Source organism: Camelus ferus, chromosome 6, assembly GCF_009834535.1.
Source record: "Camelus ferus isolate YT-003-E chromosome 6, BCGSAC_Cfer_1.0, whole genome shotgun sequence".
Taxonomy (NCBI): domain Eukaryota; kingdom Metazoa; phylum Chordata; class Mammalia; order Artiodactyla; family Camelidae; genus Camelus; species Camelus ferus.
The window spans coordinates 75,018,174-75,038,636 of NC_045701.1; the positions used below are offsets into that span (position 1 = coordinate 75,018,174).

General features: G+C 37.1%; 1 protein-coding gene across 7 annotated transcripts in view; it reads right to left on the reverse strand.

Moving 5' to 3' along the window:
• CEP128 (centrosomal protein 128) overlaps positions 1–20,463 on the reverse strand; it is a 357,186-nt gene that overhangs the window by 223,101 nt on the left and 113,622 nt on the right. For 6 of the 7 annotated variants that reach the window (XM_032482452.1, XM_032482451.1, XM_032482456.1 and 3 more), the window contains 3 exons: positions 17,451–17,801; positions 9,556–10,206; positions 3,052–3,216 (listed from right to left, as the gene is read on the reverse strand). In XM_032482452.1, coding sequence (XP_032338343.1) covers positions 3,052–3,216; positions 9,556–10,206; positions 17,451–17,801 — 1,167 coding nt within the window. The remainder of the gene's footprint in view (positions 1–3,051; positions 3,217–9,555; positions 10,207–17,450; positions 17,802–20,463) is intronic. The other variant, XM_032482457.1, reaches the window with a different exon arrangement.

Below are 20,463 nucleotides of genomic sequence, written 5' to 3' on the forward strand. Positions count from 1 at the left end.
CAACTATTTGGTAATACAATAACAACAAAATAACAGCAGCTGCTAATTGATAGCTTATTAGGTATCAGATACCCTGCCAAACACTCTATATACAATTTCACATTTAATTCTATAATAAAGGTACTATTATACCTGTTTTTAAGGATGATATAACTGAGGCTTTGATTTTAAGCAACTTGCCTAAAGCTAACAACTAGAAAATGATTTACACTCAAAGCTTTGCCCAAAGCTACTAATGCTATATGCTACCTCCCAAAGAGAAAGGCCTCATCTGTAGATGGCTTGATCCACTGAAATTTTGACTTATAGCTAACTATACTAAAAAACAGGTCAATACAATCAGCAAAGTCAATCCAAAGTATATAACAATCATGTACACAAAAAACAAACATTAAAAAAAAAAAGCAAGCATATAAGCTGCGTATATTTGTGTGTGTGTCTATATATCCTTCAGATTACTCACCATTTCAGGTTTCAGAGACATCTTTTCTCTGCATTAGCACCCACTGTCAGGACTTGACTATATAGTTCTAAAAACTGAAAGGGATTTTGCTTTTAAAGATCTCACTGTAAGTTTTCAACTGCAGACCCATATTTTATCTCTATCCCATCCCAGGCATCCAGCACAATGCCTGTCACATACTAGATGTTCACTACATAGCAAAGGAATATCGTGGCCGCCCATTATCCACGAGGGATACATTCTAAGACCCCCTGGGGATGCCTGATATCAAACTCTATATATATGATGTTTTTTTTCTATACATACACACCTATGATAAAAATTTATAAATTAGGCACAGTAAGAGATTACCAACAACTAATAATAAAATAGAAAAATTATAACAATATACTGTAATAAAAGTTATGTGAATGTGATTTCTTCCCCAAAATATCTTTCTGCACTGGATTCACCCTTCTACACCCTACATGATGAGATGAAGTGAATGATGTAGGCCTTGTGATATCGTCTTAGGCTACTACTGACTTTCCGACAATATGTCAGAAGGAGGATCACCTACTTTGGGCGATCCTGGATCATCAAGCCATGATGATGTGGATGGCTGGATGTCAGGAGCAGATTTAGATGCCTGGGGATCTTGGGTGGGAGAAAGTGGGATTGCTCAAGATTTCATCACACTACTCAGAACAATGCACAATTTAAAACTTATGAATTATTTCTAGAATTTTCCATTTAATATTTTTGGACAACTGGTCCAAAATTGATCATATCAGTTACTGGGACAGGTTAACTGAAACCGTGAAAAGGGAAACCACTAATGAGGAAGAAATACTGTATAATCATTAACTCTTAAAACTCTGTTCTAAGCTGAATGTTCCATTTACATGCATGTCTGATAATGCGTATGTAACTGGAACACCACAAACATAATTAGTGAAAAAACATTTATTTTAAGCACAACAAGGTAAACTAACTTTCCAACACATCAAAAATTTCCTCACTATTTCTTAAATGCAAGTAATTAAATATAAAATGTGTTAATACAATCTTCTGGCTAAATTTTAATTATGGAAGTTGGGAAATTCAGCATTATCTCCATAGCAACAATACTCTGGCAACAGATATATTAAATATGTGTGAACATTAGACATAATCAAAACAAAGCATGACATAAGAACCAAATTGCAAAAGTTGCCAAGATTGTCAAGATTGTCAAGGCCTAAATTTAGCAACTTAAGCACATTTACTCCAAACACATAAACTCCAAACTAACTTAAATTTTATTTCCTTGATTTTAACAATTAGTAATTTTAACAATTACTAGAAAGGCAAAAATATATAAATATATTAAATATAGTGAACTTTGCCAACATCAAAAAGAGCAAAGCGTTAAGAAAGTTTCTTCCTAGTTACATGCTGTATCATCTGCAAGCTGTTTGAAGAAAATTAAAGAAGGATAAAACAGAAAGACTATAAATTTGTTTTCACTGCATTCCTTGCAAGAGATGGGTAGTAAGAAAAGATGCCAAACTGAAGAAGAATCTCTGAATCTGGGACAAATCTGTTATGCCTGCGTTTGCATCAAACCGCATCTTACTGCTCTGTCAGAAATTATGTTCTTTTTCCAGAAAAAAAAGGGCTGCCTACTGGCTGCACCATAATAGGTGTTAAGGAAAACAAACATGAAAGATAAAAATTAGTTCTTTAAAATAAAAAAGTTTCTTCCTAGACGTTTATGAAGAGTTTTATGACAGCCCACTCAGACAGTTCCTTTATCACAGATGTTAATAACAAGTATCAGGTATGGGATTCATTTGACCCTGTCCATACTGCTTTATCCTATTACCCATGTTAACAGTCTTTCATATATTTGACTCCATCATACTCAAATGCAAATCCTTTTAGGAAGCTGGTAGAAGATACAGAAAGAAAATTTGAATATTCTGTCTTCTAGTCTCAGTTGACTTTTTGCCACAAAAGTAATGACTCTCTAAAAGTCCCTGCTATTCTACCCAATGCCTGATATATAGCAGACACCCAAAAACTGTACACATCTACTGAGAGAAAAGCAGTGAGGCTGCTGGGGATGTTCCAAGGTTGCCAACCTTCTTCAGCTTCAGTCTTTGCAACTGCGAAACTGAACATAATACTACCAACTGATACAGTTACTATGAGCGTTAGAAGTGCCTAGCACACAGTGACCACTTACCTATTATGTATCTTATTTTGAACCTTAGTTTCCTAGTAGGTTAAAAGGGATCAACAAAATTTAACCCAAAGAGTTGTGAGAATTAAATGAGTGTACATACGTAAATCAGCTGGCATAAATACCTGACAAAGAGTAGGTCTTCAAGTAAACCATAATTCCTTTCTTTGCTACCAGAAGAAATTTAAAAACAGGTTACTAGTTGGTTGAAAGAATAAAAATCACAGCATTCTAATAAACTTCTATGACTTTTTCTGGCACCAATACAACTTTCCTATGAAAGCTTACAATTAGCAATTAAAGTATATATACTATGTTCTAGAAGAAATACTAGAGGAAAATCAAATAAGTCTTTTAAATTAGAATTCATTCACATTTTTACCTTTTCTTCTAGTTGGTCCTTCAAACACTGATATTTTAGCTTCAGTTTTTTGTTCTCATTTTCATTCTGCGTTAATTCCTCGGTCAGCCTGTCGTACTGTGATTTCAACTTCTCTAGCTGGCAATGCTGGGCTTTAGCCATATTCTTATCTTCTAAGCTTTCTGCCTGAGAAAAAGAGAAGGAGAAAAGAGAAAGTCCACTGGCCACAGTGAAACTGTACACAAAAGAAACTCCACATTATACTCGTGGGCAAACACCTTGAGACTTGCTACCTCTAAGCATTCACACATGAACATACACGCAAAGGGAATGTCCTTTGCATGTATTCAATCACTCGCTAGCAGTCACTGAGCACCTACAAAGTGAAAGGTGCTCTACTAGATGCTGAAGATGACACAAACCGTAAGAGAGATGCTCCAGCCAATTTCTACGACAGTGAATATGAAGCACTGAAGAAAGGTACAAGCAGAGGAGTGCGCAGCCCAATGAAAGCACAATGACTGCTGAGAGGGGAAGGATTATGAGAGAAGTGTCTCCAAAAGAATACACTATGGAATATTACTGCCTGATCAGTTTCCTCATCTATAAAAGGAGATCAACAATATTCCTAGTCAAGCTACCTCCTCGTTTTTGGCAAAGAACTGTGTACTTTTTGCACAGTACAATAGACTATGAATCACAGCAGCTAAGAAACTACAAATAACTTAATATGAAAAAGAAAGAGTTTACCAGTGATTATTGTAGTACCAACAGTGTACAGTACCTGGTTTTCATTCATTATTTGGAATATAGCCAGAATCAGTTTTTTAAAAAATTAGGAATAATCTGTGGATGGGATTCAATAAAGATTTGCCAGGTATGTGAACTTACAGACTTTTAAAATAACAACAATGTAAACACCGTCTATATGTCAAGCACTGCTCTAAAATCTTTTTGTGTACTTTTTCCTCATTTCGTCCTCAGCACAACCTGACCAAGGAGGTACTATCACTGTTACCTTTTTTGAAACTGAAGCAGAAAGACACAAGTAACTTGCCCAAGAGTATGTAGTGAATACTGCAGAGCCAGGATTTGAACCCAGGAATTTTCTACTGTCTATACTTTCAACTACTCTGCCTCCCTGCCATGAAAAGGTACATATATCGTACGGTTTAAAAAAAGTTTTTTTTTTAAATAGCAGGGTGCAACTTGCAATGTTAAACAGTCACACTTACCAGTTACTGACACCTTATAAGCAACTACGTAGAATCTGTTACAACAGAAGTTTCAATGTGTAAGTTTATGTAAGTTTATTATGTACATTTAATTGGGTAGTATGTTGGAACATAGTCACTGGAAGTAATTTCCCAAAAGGAAGAAGTTCTGTGAGTTTCAGACAAAAATCATTATTTTATTCACCCCACAAAATTCAGCTAAGACTTGATGCCACTTTGAATTAACGAAAGAATTGATTTTTTAAAATGAGGACTCCTATATTCACTACCCAAAAATAAACTTATAAAGTCTCATCAGGAAAACTGTTCAACTATGATTTTAAGTTTCAGTCAAATGCTTGGTTTTTTTGTGTGTCTTATAAAAAACGTAGATATAGAAGGCCAATAGTGTGCTGGGCCAGCTCACAGAGATTCTCAGGGAACAAATGTGCTTGTCTCTCTTCCCAACTCAGTCTCCAGTGATGCTGTTTGACAACCTGAAATCAGCCAAATGGGGGGTTTATACCACTAAACCTGGCAAATGCTAAAAATCAAGGTTTTCCCCCCTTTACCTCCAGAGACCTATTTTAAAACATTTACCAGCACACCAACGTCTAAGTTTGACTAAGAACTTACTTCTTGTTGTGGTTTTATTATTACATTTATATTTCATTTTAGGATTTATAAAGCAAAGTCACACTCACAAAGACTCTGTGATAGAGGTCAAAGACACTATTGCTCCCATTTCACTGATGAGGTAAAAAAGGTTCAGTAACTTGACCAACATCACGTGGCCAGCAAATGGCAAAAGTACAGAACTCCACTCTTGGTCTTTTGATTCCAATAAAGGCTCCACAAAATTATTTTTCTTGAGCATAATTAGGTAATAATCCAACGTCCCTCAGATATTAATAGCAGCTGGAGTATTTCATTAAAATGTTTTACATTTAAATTTTAAAATAGGCATGAGAAAGGTAGGTCTAGATGGAGAAAAATACATTTTGTGCAGAGAAAAAAAAATATAGGTAATGTATCAGCACTTATTAGACTCAGAAAAAGCAATGAAATAAGGTAAAGACAAAGAAAAATAACATTTATAGAGATACTTATCCAAAGGGCTCTTGTACATAACTTAGTGTAAATCTTCAGTGATGACTGTTGTTATCAATTCCTTTTAATTAATGTAAATAAGTCAGAAGTGTAAAATTATATTAATGAAATAGCATGAGGTGGGGTTGTTCCTTATGGATAACTCACTTGGTTTAAAAGGAAAGTGCTGGCCCCTCACGATCTCTGGCTCTCCTTTTAAGCTCGTACACTGCTTTTGTACCACATTAAACAATGACTGCAACATTCCTCCTCATCTCGGTACTCCAAATTTTTTAAAAGCTCTAAAGTCTTCAGAGAATCTACAGGATAGTTCTAAACTATATCTTCTTGACGTACAGATAATTTCTTAAAGCTTTACTGTCATCTCACTATACATGAACACAAAGCACTTTCTAAAGGCAAGCAATTTCTCACATTATAGGGAGAAATCCAAATCAGATGACAGAGCAAGTCAAGAGCAAATCCTTCCACTTCTAGCCTTTTAAACATTTCAACCCAATATCCACTGAATATGTTCTATATGTCTCAAACATGATGCTAGACACCATAAGAGGATACAAAAATGACTAAGACCTGAAGCCTGCCCCTCTGGAGTACCAACAAAAAGCTACGGAAACACAGAGGATTGAAAGATTTATCCTGACTTCGGTTGATATATTCCAACTTCAGGGAATTCACAAAAGAGGTGAAAAATTAATTGGGGCTTGAAAGATTAGGGAGCCTTTTGCCTCCTGCACATTGTGAGGAAAGACAGCCCAGATGAAGATCCGGCTGTGAAAGGTATGCGTGGGAAATGGCTGCATATTTGTATGAGGAAAGTTGGGAGCATAAAAAGGCCACAAATATGAACAGCTTGGGTGGGACTATATCATGGAGAACTGGGGTAGATTTGGGACTCTGCATTTGAAGTTTTCAAGCAGGAAGTGACACTCGGATCAGTTTTTTAAAAAGGCAATCAGGGGATATTCGAAAGTTGAAAAGGAAGAGGTGGGAGTAGAAAGAGGAAGTAAGGGGGGAGTACGGAGGCTACTGAAAGCCATGCAGCCCGCATCCTTGTTTCTACTATGACGCATGATGTATTGTTCATATGCCAATGCATCCAGGAGCAAACATAATCTCTGTCAAGCAGGCTGTATCTCATGACTTCATCTCCCTCTCAAGAAAGCCAAGTACAATGTGACAATAACGTTCTTATAGAGATGATCTTGAATCTGTGCCAACTGATTAAATTACTTCTTGCTCCTGCTCAAATGTGTGTTTGTCATACAACCTAAATAATGGTGATGGGAGCCAAAAATAGGTCAGCGAGAGGGAGAAGAAAAGGAAGGTATGGTTTCAACTGTATTCTCAAGAAAACTGCAAGTCCCTTGAAAGAACCATTTCTCAAGCCATGACCTAACAAATCATTATGTACTCATCCTCATGCAAAAACCCTGCCTGGCTTTGAGATCCACATCATTCTTCATCAACTCTGTCCTCCTTACTAGCAGCAGCTGACCGACTTATTCTCTTTATTGAGGGTTTTGGCATATGATCAATTAATGCCTTCACAACAGCATCATCAACACCCAAATATCTAGCCAACAAACCAACATCAAAGTTATTTGACTGTTGTATTCCAACCACCTTCACCCACATTCCACAACAGCAACCCACTGCACTACCCACTCCTAGGACTTTACCTCTGAAAATCTAAGCTCCCATACAAACATTCCTACCAAATAAGCAACCTGTGCTCATAGATTCCTTTCTCTCCACTCTCCCATCCCTTTGCCCATGATACTCCTTCAGTAGTAGCCACCTGGCAGTACCTTACACGATCCCGGACTAGCCTCATGCAGTTTGTACCAGCCTTCACAGCAGTATGTTTTCACTACCATGAATTACTTACTACACTACTGCTTTACTCTTCCAGGGGGAAGAAATCAGTCAAGATTCACATCATCCTAGTCCATCCCTATCAACTTACTCAAGCGTACTTATTTCTTTCAAGATCTTCAGAAGAAAATAAGCCCAGTCTCCTGCTGAATCCTATCCACCAGGTTTTTTATTCAGCTCCTCACATCTCCTCATGGACTTTCTCCACCCATCTGTGACAAATGGAATGAACACTTTTTCAGTTCCTCTTTTAGCCTATCTGCCACATTGACACTCCTGACTATACCTTTCTTAAAATGCCCTGTCTGGTTTTCTAAGACACCATTCTCTTCTGGTTTTCCTCCTGTTTTGCATTTGGTCCTTTATTTTTATTTGCTAGAAACTCTTTCTCAATTCTTTCCTTCAACATTGGTGTTCTAGAATTTCATCTTCTTCTTTCTCCCTGCATGATTGGCATCCAAATCCTATGATGTCAACTACCAACAACAGGTTATTGGTTTTCCAATATTTAACTTTAATCTCAACTTCCCCCTCAACTTGTAACTCATTATGTACTATACTGTTCGCAACCTACACTTTCATGGTTAGGCTTAAGGTCGTTTCCACCTAAATCAACATACTAAAAAACTGGATTTGGCATTATTCTCTCCAATTCTGTTCTGTCTATATTAACCATCTTGACAAAGAGCTTCATTATCCAACTAATCACCCAAATCTACATCTAGTCATCCTTGATTCTATACCTTTTCCAGCACAGCAATGTAGTTAAGAACTCAAGCATTTGACCATCTGAGTTCCAACCCTGTCTCTACTACTCTCCAGATTTAAGACCTTGGGGCAAGTTACTTAACTTCTCATGTCTCCACTTCCTCTTCAGATAGAAATTAATACCATACAAACTGCAGGGATGATGTGAATATTAAGTGAGTAACATGTAAAGTTCTTATAGTAATAAAACTAGCATAAACTAAGTGCTGAAAAAAATGTCTGCTAGTATTATTATCATCGTCACAGCCAATCAACGTATGATATGTACTTTATTTTCTTTTACGATCAGCTTTTCTTCTCCATGTATCTAATTCTACTTTTGTTTATGTCCTCATCAACTCTGAAAGACTATTATGCCATATTTCACCAATATCAACACATATTTTTTTTACATTTTACCTTCTCTGTATTAGGATGTTGTCTTATGGTTGATAGCATGTCATGTTTTCAAAGGCAGTATATATTTTTTTTCTTTAGTAGCACACAACAACGATGCATCTTACAACTGATGGTGTCTTAGGTTCAATGAAATAGAGTAAAAGCCTCTTACCTATTCTTTCAGCCTCCATCCTGCTCTGCCCACACCACTTAAATGACCCCAAATTCAGTACTGCCAGTAGCCTATGTAGGACTGGAGAAGAATTCACAAAATAGCGGAAAACATTCTACAAATAGCAGCTATTACAAGATAATTTCATCTTTCATTATAAGCATTTTTATGGTAGCTGTATTTTAATTATAATTTTTTCCTCAAGATTCCTTAATCTTTGAAGATGTATCCATGTATTCACTTATTCAATAGATATTTATCATGTTCCAGGAACTGGGTGCTGGGGATTATAGCTGTAAATAAAACAGGATCAAATCCCAGTACTCATAGAGTTTTCATGCTAATAAATGGAGATTTAAAAATAAATAATATGGAATCTGTATCATATGATGATGGTGCCATGGAGAAAAACTAAAGCAGGAAGGATGGATGGATTAAACACACTCCTGACAATCATATTATGAAATGATTCCCCTGCATGGTGATAATGCTAATATCTAAAGATCTTAGAAATATTTCCCCAAATGCAAGATCTCAATTATGCATTTACCCAGGCAACTTTGATTTGGAAAAGGGGTAAATCTCAAAAGCCTTACACAACCTGCAAGCTGATCCACTTTAGTTACCATACTAATAAGGCCCATAGTTAAAGCTTCTAAGGCCTTGACAAGTCTCTGCCTTTTACATTTTAGGAGATCATAAATGTTGAATGAGGGCACGAATCAGGTCCACAACTTACTGCCACCTATGCCTTTCCTGAACTCCCCAAACAGCTGAACATTCTTTTTAAAGGGCTTCAGTGCTCTGAAATAGGTGCTCCCAGGTGGCTGCTATAACTCATTTCAATCTGGTCTAGCAGGCATGAATAAGCCTCTTTATTGTTAGTTTTATCTTCCCTTCAGTGCTTGGGAATACAGAATGATCTCTAAAAGTTTACGCTTTATTAACTTCATGAGCCACCAGGAAATTTCCTCCACTATCATCAGGGTAATTCGGCTCAGGTACCTTTAGTGTCCTAATATGATTCTCAGCCTCACTCTTTTCCTTCTTGAAGTGCTTCATCAGCTCCTGGATATTTTGTTCATGTTTAGTTTTCACACTCTGCAATGAGGATGTGAGATCTTCCAGCTCCCTCTGGTGAACATCTCGCTCTAGTTTCAACTGTGTAATAATTGTAGCAGTTTCTTCATCTTTGGATTTTGCCTGTGTCTTGAGGTCAGAAAGGTTCTTAAGTACCTCTTTCCTGGCTCTCTGTTCCTCCGCCAATTTATTAGCGAGATCTGCCCGGATGGCACTCAAGTCCTTGATGGCTTCTTGCATCTCAAGAAGTTGAGCTTTGTCCTTGGCCTGGCTCTTCTTTAGCTCTGCAATTTCTTCCTCCAAGTGAGCTTTCTCAGCTTTCATCTGGCTTTGAATCTTACTCTGCTTTTTCAGTTCACTTTCCAACCTATGGATAGTATCCAAGGAATCCTTCACTTCTAGTTCAAGGTCAGCTTGATGAGACTTAATATCACTTAGTTTCTGCTCCTTACAGTGAAGCTCCTCATCTTGAAGGGCACGCTTGGTTAACACATCATTCAGTTCCTTTCGAAGACTCTCTATTTGTTGTAACGCTGCATAAAGCTGGCTTTTCAATTCATCCTTTTCTTTCAGAATCTAGCATAAAGGAAAAGTTACTGTAAAATCCACCATAGACACTGCCAGAAAACAAAATAAAGTTTTGTCACAAGGAGAAAACTTTATCAAATAATATTTTGTATTTTTTTTTGGTTTTTAATACTTTTTAGGCTAAAAAAGGAAGAAAGATACAACTACTTTTTAGCAGCAACACTTTGAAATATATGTTTCAGATCTTCATCACCAAAACAAATCAATCCTTGGTCATAAATAATTATTTAAATGTAATATAAAATTGAGAAAAGACTCCAATTATAATTTACCAGAAGCTGAAATAATATAGTGTTACTTAAAATAACAATGATTTGCATTTCAATAGCACACTTTTTAAAAGGATAAACCTCAAACAGATATGGAAGACAATACAGGGAAGCATGTAAATACAATCTAAGAAAGCTTATGGTACAATCAGTCATTATTAATCAAATAATGGCCACAGCGACAAGAAACATACCAGCATGTAATAGGGAGTCCCACAAAGGTAGAGGTGAGATTAATTTAAGATTAGGAGAGATTGGGAAGGGACTCATGAGAACAGTCAAGGGACTAGATGGCCATCACCCTGTGCCAGCCTCTTTAGGGGGTTAGGACTGACTTTGAGGGACAGAGGCCAAGAACTCACCCTCTAATTCTCACCAGCCATCAATACAAATAAGAAAGTCAGCAACTAAGGGAGCTAAAATTATTTCCCGTCCCCAAACACTGGTATTAGAAACATCTTTATACCTGTTTACTGCTGTCTACCATGGTTTGAACCCAGGGGGAAAAAAAGTTAAGATTCTCACTTTAGAATTAGAAATAATGAGTTAAAATGCAAATACTTTCAAGGCATTTTTACACTTTACACATCAACAGTTCAATGTGAAGCAATTCACCATAAAATGTAATGGTTTCCTCAAATCCTTCTCAGTTTTAACAGGAGAAACAGCGTGAAGCTATCATGAGAAATAGTAAAGGAGGTGATTAAGCAGATGAGCTCCAGCCAGAGAGAACTGATGTTGGTTCTCTGTCCAGCCATAAGTAGTTCTACACCTTAAGAAAATTATTTATCTTTATAAAGATAATAATAATAGCTACGTCATAGGATTATGATAAAGACTAGTGGGAAAGGGGACAAAAAGTGGGGGTGGGATTTAAGTTCAAGGAGAAACAGGGTCTTAGGGAGATATTCATGCAAGATAGTGATCAGAACTGTGGAGAGAGGAGACAACTGGTAAAGCAATGTCCCTGGATTGAAAAGACTCTAGAACACAGATGAAAGAGTTCACTTTGGAAAGATTTTAAGACAGTGAAAAAGGCTAGAAATATAGATAAGCCTATGGGTGGATGTGTTATTTTTCCACTGCAGTGTAACAAATTCCAACAAATTTCATGGCTTAAAACAATACCCATTTATTAGCTCACTGTTTCCACAGGTCCCAAGTCTAGACAAAGTATTCTGCCCAGGGTCTCCTAAGGCTAAAATCAAGATGCCAGCTAGCCTGGGCTCTTTCTTAGCTGAAGATTTTGGGGGAAAATCCACTTCCAAGTTCATTCATGCTATTGGAAAAATTTAGTTCTGTGCACCTAGGACTTGAGTCCCTGTTTCCTCACTAGCCTTGGGCCCAGGGGTTTTGCTGAGCTTCTAAAGGCCACCCACACTCCTTGGCTCATGGACTCCTCAGTCTCTGGAGCCAGTCGCACCATAATGAATCCTTCTCGTATTTTGAATCCCTCTGATTTCCCCTTCTCCCCAAAGCCAGAAAAATTTATCTGCTTTTAAGGGCTCCTGTGATTAGATTAGGCCCATCCAGATAATCCTCTTATCTTAAAATCAACTATGCCATATAACACATCATAATCATGGGAGTGATATTTTATCATAACCACAGGTTCCAGGAATTAGGCTGAGACATCCTTGGGAGGTCATTCTACTTACCACACTAGAGAAGACAAAAACTGACAGAATCCAGTCTGGGCTGTAAGGATAAGGCGGGAGGGATCTGAGAACGAGGGGAGGTGGCTTAAATATAGTGAATAATGTTTGGAATAGATAACACAGGCCCTGGCCATGAGTTGAGAGACTTCCATGCAGCCGTAAAGACAAAAATCATATTTTCAAGATAAAGCTCTTGTAGGTAAGATATCTTTGATTGCAAAATACTAGAAGATGGTTTAAACAGCAGGACATTTATTTTTCTCACATAACGGGAAGACTCAAGATGGGGTGGTTCAAGAAGAATCCTTCAAAGCTCAGACTCTGCTACTCTACAACCCTCAGGTCTTGCCTCCCACTTCAGTGTTCTGAGCATCAATGTCAATTCATGACAAAAGTGACGGCGTTAGGGTAGACAGTTCCAGAATATGTTGGTCAAGTTTGAAATTTTTTTGGTACTACAGACAGTAAAAAACTAAGTAAGTTCTGTCTATGTGCCTTTGTTAACGCTTGGCTAGTAGTCACAGCCCAAGATTTTGTCTAGACACTGTCTTCAGACAGAGTCTGAAATACCATTGTCTTAACCAGCACCTCAATATCCTGGATATTCCCAGGGGCCCTCAGTTGAACAGCCTTTATCTTGAGGGAATTCAAAACAATGGACTTGAGTCCCCTTTGTCTGGCCAGAAATGCTTAAGCAGACTTACTTGAAAGGGGCCTGAGAAATCAGGCTTGTTCTTGACCTCATTTTTATTTCTGCTAAGTTTCCTATCTCCCTCTCTTGCCTGGACTAACTTCAGCACGGATAGATAATTTGGCTTTGCTAACTCTACAAGACTCCAAATTATCAGACTCAGTAAATCTAGATCACAGATTGCAGATATTCAGCCTCCCAACCCCCTAAAACCTTGCTCTCTGCTTTTAGACAGACCGGCTTCAACCTGCACTCATCTTTCTCTTTTAGGACTTTTCTGAAGGCTGCAATCACACACACAACAGACTCCAACATCCTAAAGTTTTCCTACTGGTCACTTAATATGATACCTTGAGGCACAGCATCAGTCCCCCAACGTATGACTTCTGATGGTTTAACCAACTACTTTCAATAGCACAGTAAGGTTTTCCAACTTTCTCTTTAGAAGAGTATGGTCGTCCTCGTCCTCACCTCACTTCTCCACTTAGTCAATTCTACATTTTATGTTCTTTAACTTATAGCTCCTTACTCCTAGAATTGATGTTTCACATCAGCTTGAATTTCTTTCGCTGAGAGTAAGAGAAAACTCCAATTCAAGTTGGCATAAACTACAAGGCAATTTATTATCATTCCAATACAGGCAGAACTGTTCCAGACTCAGTATGTCAAACTTCTAGGGCCACCTCTCTGCATTTCTCTCAGCAATACCCTCCCTGAGTGAGGCTTCATTCTTGGACCATGGCAGACAGCTTCAGCCTTTCCAGCATCACAGCCAAATACAACAATATTCCAAAGAAGAACCTCTCCCTCCTAGTGTATCTTTCTTAGAAGTGACTAATTATTTACCAGAATCTCCCCAACAGACTTCATACTTCATTCCTCACTGATCAGAAGAGGGTTACATATGCCTAATAATAAGCCTATATTAATTTTTGAATGGAACAGAATGGATTGGGGTTGGGGAGGTAACCAAGACTGCTATAGGAACCAACTGATAGTCTATGTTAAGTTTTGCTGGTCTATTCAAGAGTAGGAATGGAAAAGGTGGAGAGTTGGGCTGATTTCCAGGCTGCAGATTGGTAAAAATGTGTGAGGCGGAAGCAAGCAACTGAAGATGCTCCTGAGCATGTCATCAGAGCAGCTTTTCATGGAGTCCAGTCTGACAGGAAAATACGGATTCCAGGAAATGGCTGCTCAACCAAAGGAATGTGGAAAGATCAAATTCAGATGGCAATGGTTAAAAAAGGAAAACGGAATTTTTTGTAATGTGTAAAATCAGAGACTGACATTTTAGAACTAAAGATCTGAACAAAGAAAAATTACAGATGATGACAAATTTTAGCCACAGAAATTAGTTGCTGAGTGATTTGAAGGTCACTGTAAAATAGGAAATTAGTGAATTATAAGGATACAGAGTTCAATGGGTTGCTGACTTGAGCTTTGAGATCACCAAAGCTAATGGCAAAAATTACATGAAATGAAACAGGCTGAGGGAAAGCCAGGTGTGAAAATCCTTGAGAAATGTGGTGGCATAAAAATAAGCAGCAATCAGGAACAATGGGAAGGGAATGTTCTAACCAAACATTGCTTCCACACAGGAAGAGCTATAAGGGAAGATTATAAAAGAACGACTGAAAATGGCTGTGTGAAGCTGGAAGAAAGATACTGCCTAAAATCACGGTGGTTATAGGAACAGGAACCAACTCCTCAAAGGCCTGACTACCAAGTATATACAGTTGTTTTTTTTTTAATTAACTAAAAGATAGACAAGAAAAGTTTTTAAAGAAAAAAGTTATTTTTCCGCATGTGAGGGAACATGCAGGAAGATTGGTGGATTATCAACGTGTCAGTACGCTGCCTTTCGTAAGTTGCATATGACAGGACTACACACATTTTTAAAAGGGTGCACTTTAGCTGATTCTTCTTACTTTTCAAACATTAAAAAATTCAAATTTAAAAAGACAGTACATATAGTTCTTTTTCCCTCAGTTTGAAGGCAATACACAGAAGGAAAAGATGGCAAGTTAAGATTCCTGAAGTCAAATACTATCAAAGCAAAAAGCTCAGTACACAGACAAGCCAATTATTCTGCCAATTCAACAAGAAAAACAAGCCAAAACAAAACAAAGCCTAGGAATCATTCCCATTATCCATGTTAAAAAAGAAAATGAATTTGGAAACATTCAGAAAAGCATACACTATGATTAAAATCCAAGTTCAAGCTTCCTCCTTTATCATTTTCAAAGCATATATAAAACCAATGACTTCAAAAAGTGCTTTAAAAGAAAAAGACAAAAACAGCACAATTTATGATTAGATCATTTACATCTATAAGATTTTAGGTCTTCCAATATGTTTTCATCTACATATCTCTAAAGAACATCATGAATCCCTGACATAAACATTCATGCCACTGTCTTTTAAGGAAAATACACAACCTCACCTTTCTGGTTTTTGCTGCCATGATATGCTAATTGTTTGATATTCCATATTCTTCAGTAATGTAGTTTTGTTATATGATATATATCTGATAATCTTATGAAGATTCCAAAAATATAAAAAGCAGGGAAACAAATACATCAGAGCAATTTTTTGGAGAATAAAAGCCTTTGGCCTTCTAATGAATTTTTAAGTGGCACATCATAAAGCAGAAAATAAATTATGCTGGAAAAAGAAAAATGGAAGTAGGCACAGAACTATTTTGAAAATGCAAAAACTGCATCTGTTGAGCATATAAAATGGCTCAACAGAGCTACTTATTAAACAATTACTTTATTCTTTAAACCATAATGGTTTTATTTGTAAAGCAGTATCATTTTTATTTTAACATAACACTTCCAAATATACCATGGAGTCACTTTTGGAAAATAATTAGTCCAAAAAACAAAAAAGGAGCAGGCTATATTATTCATGCCTTAAGGTGGCTCTGTCATTTTATTAAAAATTAAATACTCTTTGGAGGTATTATTCAGTAAAATATTTAAAAATACATACTTTTTTCCAAAATTATTTACAACATATTTTCACCTCAGAGATTTACTGGACACTTGAATTTGCAGTGAAATATTTGTTACCCTTTCTTCCTTGATTAACCATTGCTCTCTGACATGCTGCATTAATTTTAAGGCTTTTAAAGTGGAAATTACAATGCCTGCTGTGATAATTGTAATACTATCCTAACTGTGGCAATCACTTTAAAACTACTTCTTTGCTTATCATTAGCAATGCTAAGTGATAAAAGTAATTATATCAGGAGTTTTCTGGGAAATGATTGTTTTAACAATTTTTAATATTCTGAAAAGCTCAATCTAGAAAACTTTCAGCACCATGGATTAAGATACTATCTGATGACATGGATCCTTCTAAATTTCCTCTAATTAAGCAAAATCTCCAGATGGTTCTCAATCAATCAATCCCCGCAACCACTCTTCTCTCCAGCTACCTGCCTTATAGTCAGGCTCACTGAACCAGTTGCCAAACCAGGCTGACAACAGAATCAGCAAGGTAGAGCAATTTCCTGGGATCAAATCAATTTAGATTTAAGTATAAAAGCTTTGGAACGGCTTTACCTTGGGGCAACCAGTCAGGCAGTGTCTAATGGGTTAAAATGAAAAGCATTCCACAGTGAGAGTAAGGTGATCACTTCTTCCATCTTCTGTATGTACAAGAAATTCATATTTAAAAGGTAGAGCATCTTTTCCATGACAGCTCATCTGTCATGAAATAAGCATCTGCCACTCTTAAGTGCAGACAATTGATTTTATAAATATAATTGCCCTACATTTTGCTTTCTTTTGAAAAAAGTCAACTTATCCAAATTATTATTCTTCTGGATTATTCAGAGTTCTTGACCAAGTGACAAATGACAAAGCAGAAATGATAAAGCAAGCCTAAACATGGATACAAATCAATCATGACTTTTCTGCTTATGTCTTATAAACATCTGAGTTTCATTCAACACAAAGATATAGAAGCATGAAATTCATATGAAGTAACTGATTATACAAGAGAAAAGATGATGTGAAATGCATACACAGATCAGTGCCATACTTTTTGTTGCCATGAAAGGGGCACAAAAGTCTTAAAGAGGCGTAAGACCTGATAATACCGTGAGTAAGACTGTCAGTGTCACTCAGCTAAACTTAGAGCTGCTACCAGAAAATGGTCCAGAAGTAACAACTACATTTTTAAATATTTCTTTCTAACCAACACTAAAGTTGAAATATACAAAGAAACAAAACTTTAAAATACATGCATTGGAGGAAAGAGGATGTGATATTAAAGAAGATTTTGTGATTTTCTTCCATTTGAATATAAAAGAATAATTTCAACGTAGGAACTAAAAGCTAAAATGGAGGAGGGGAGTGGATCTATTTTAAGGGCCAACTCTGAAAAAAATCACAGAATGTTAAACTACTGAAAAGGCCTTAAAAAGATTTTTTTAAAAACTTGATTACTCTTTACCTTGAAATAGCCAAGACAAAAAGACTCTTCTACCAAGAACATCTTGATAGGTTATATGCATAATACAGCACTCCAGTGTTTGTTCAAAGGACAAATGAATGAATGGTTGGTCACAGCAAAAATCATCCCTTAGGAATCTGGCTTTTATACCTGATTATTTTTGTTTGTCAGTTGATCAAGAGATTCAGACTGTTTCTCCAGTGCTCGCTCTAACTTCTTATGCTTTAGCTTCCACTGCCTAATAGACTCCTGAGCTTTCAGCTTCAGCTCTTCTCTCCTCTTCTCTGCCTCCTGCCTCAAGGCCTCTGACTGCTGGAACTCGAGGAGGTACTGCTCAGCCTGCTTGGTTGCCTCCTCCACATGGTGAGTTAGCTTCGAGATCTGGAGGTCAGCACGCTTCTGCTTGGCGTCACATGCCTCAAAGTGATTCTGGATCTCCTTCAGTTCATCCAACATCTCTAGTTGCTGTTTTTCCCTCTTCTCCAATTCACGTGTTAAATTCTAGGAATGAGGCATGTGAAATATTACGAAATTGTTCTGGTCAAAATTGGACGCATAACATATCATCAAACAAGAATTTCCCATGTCACTAAATTAGTAATCAATCAAAAACACATGAGTACTTTCCTATGTATTTTATGATCACATTAGTTGAGAATAATTTTATATAAAAATATTTCCTCTTTTTTAGACTACCTTATTATCCAAAAAGGGAAAATTGTTTTTTTCGAATTGACTATCACCAAAATAGAAAGCCTTGTTGATGAGAAAAACAGTGTGCATTGCTTTACTAAGAATGTAGTGTTTTGTCCAAATAAAGAAATGTCAATGTTTCAAAATTTGTCAGATTATCACAGCAATCATATATAATCATATGTAATATTTTACTTTTTAGCTGGCATAAAATTTTGTTATAATAAAATAAAAATCTAACAAAAAATGAGCACTGATAATAGAAATATAGTATAGATAACACTATATGTAAAAGTCTATTTAAAACTCTCAGTAAAGTGTTTCTAGATAGGTTATTTCCAGCTAAATCAACATAATGTTGTTAAGTTGATGAACTGATCTCAAGTTTATACAAGTCACTGTAGCATAGATTTTCAAATAAACTTAAATTTATGTGGAATACTTACCTAATCAAGAAAAGAACCTGAACTCTTAAAATCTAGCTTCCCTAAAACAGAGTTGGTCAATAATACATTTGGAATTTATACTAAATCATCATGATTGATACATTTTTAATTTGAGAAGAATGGGTAAATATCGATTTTTAACTTCAAAAATGAGAGGTCATCACTTTTATATAACATTTTAAACAAATAAAAAGAATGTATGTTATAATCATTAACATTAAGCCACTCTCATAAAGCTTTGGAAGGGGGTGACAAGTTCAGCAATAAGTGCTTACAACGTGTCCCATAAGCTGCCCTTCCAGAGCCTCGGTTTCCAAACATCTGTGGTAACAAAAGTAACATGAAAAGATCATGTGTCCAAGTGAGATTGGGTTCAGGAGGCTACGATGACACTGTGAGCTGGACCAACAGTAAATATTACCTACATTGCATTAAGGCACCTACAAACAGAGACTGGAAACATTTACCAACTTCCTCTGGCTCTAAGAGCAGGCTATTAAGTTCCAGATTCCATTATCCCTGAACTGTGGCTCAAATAAAGCTAAATATAATTTCTCTCATGATTAAAGCCATGGTTTGACATTATGGCAACAAAATTAATGCCTCGAAAACAAGAGGTCTGCATTTGCTCAGCTTGCTAAATTCAATGCAGCCTGGAAGAGATGAGTCACTCCTTTGTCCACCCAAACAAAACAGTAAATTGAGAACTGTGCACTTGTTTGTGTGGAAAATTCTAATGAGATCAGAAAACCCTAGTGATGGTGATTTGCCCTTTTGCCCATATCTAAAAGTTTTACCACTATGCCGGAAATCAACTTTATTATCAAGCAGTATTGAAGTGATTTCTGTATCAACAGAGAGATACCATTTTTCCCCCAGACCAAACACTTGGGAGAGTGGTTATACTTCCTATGCGTTAGATACACAGTTTATAGAAAGGTTAGTAAGACCTGGCTCCAACACCAAAGAAGCTAATAATCTAACTGGGGAGAAACTCACACTAACAGCAATTACAACAGTGCTAAAATGTGCTGGACAGTTAGCTACCTGAACAGGTCTATATTCTATGGTGCGGCTGGGGACGGTCTCTCTTAGGAGGTGACATACGAGCTAAGATCTAAATGACAAGGAGCTAGCGATAATAATGAAAATAATGATGTTGATGACAGCAACCACTAAAGCTTACTGAGCACTTACACTGTGCAAGGGATGGTGCAAATGCTTTATATGAATTACCTCATTCAATCCCACCACAAACTAAAGTAAGGCACCGTTATCATCCTGACTTTAGTGACAGGTAACCAACACTTGGAACGTGCCCGAGAGCACATACCTAACAAGTGAGGGCACAGGATTTAGACCCAGATAGTCTGGCTCCAGAGCCCAGGTTTTCAACCCTTGCTAAGCTTTCAGTTTCTCAGATGACCCTGACTCCAGGCCTCTTCAGTCACCCACTTCCACAGTCCCATCCCAGTGTTTTTTTCAGAACATTCCTCTCTGAAGCAAGAGGTATGTCTCAAAACCCCCTTCCTCCATTATCTCCTCCCCAGGCCTCTGGCTTTATCTACCCATCTGCCTGGTCACCTCACTTCTTTTCTTCTGATGCATCTGTGCTTCATTGTCAAGTGGATGACCACAACCCTGACATTCCTTTTGCTGACTTTAAATTCAGGCTCTTTAACCTAACTTCCTTATTTCACTTTCAATACTCTCTTGCTCACATCTTAAACTTCTTTTAAAAACTGTTCATCTACTGAACTTGAACAGCAAAATCACCAGCTCTGGGAGAACTAAAAAAATCTATTTCCTACATCAGGTTACTGGGTCTTTAAGGAAAATCACATAGGAGTATCAGCTGATGCGACCGTACACTGAAAGCCAACTCCTCAGTGCCCAGAAACTCCCCTGCCTGCCTCCAACCCGTCCAAACTGTGGCCATTGCAAAATGTTCTGTCTCTGAACCGACCATCCTTTCACTCACTCCAGGATATAACACAGCTCTCCCTTTAGAAGTAAAATCGAGG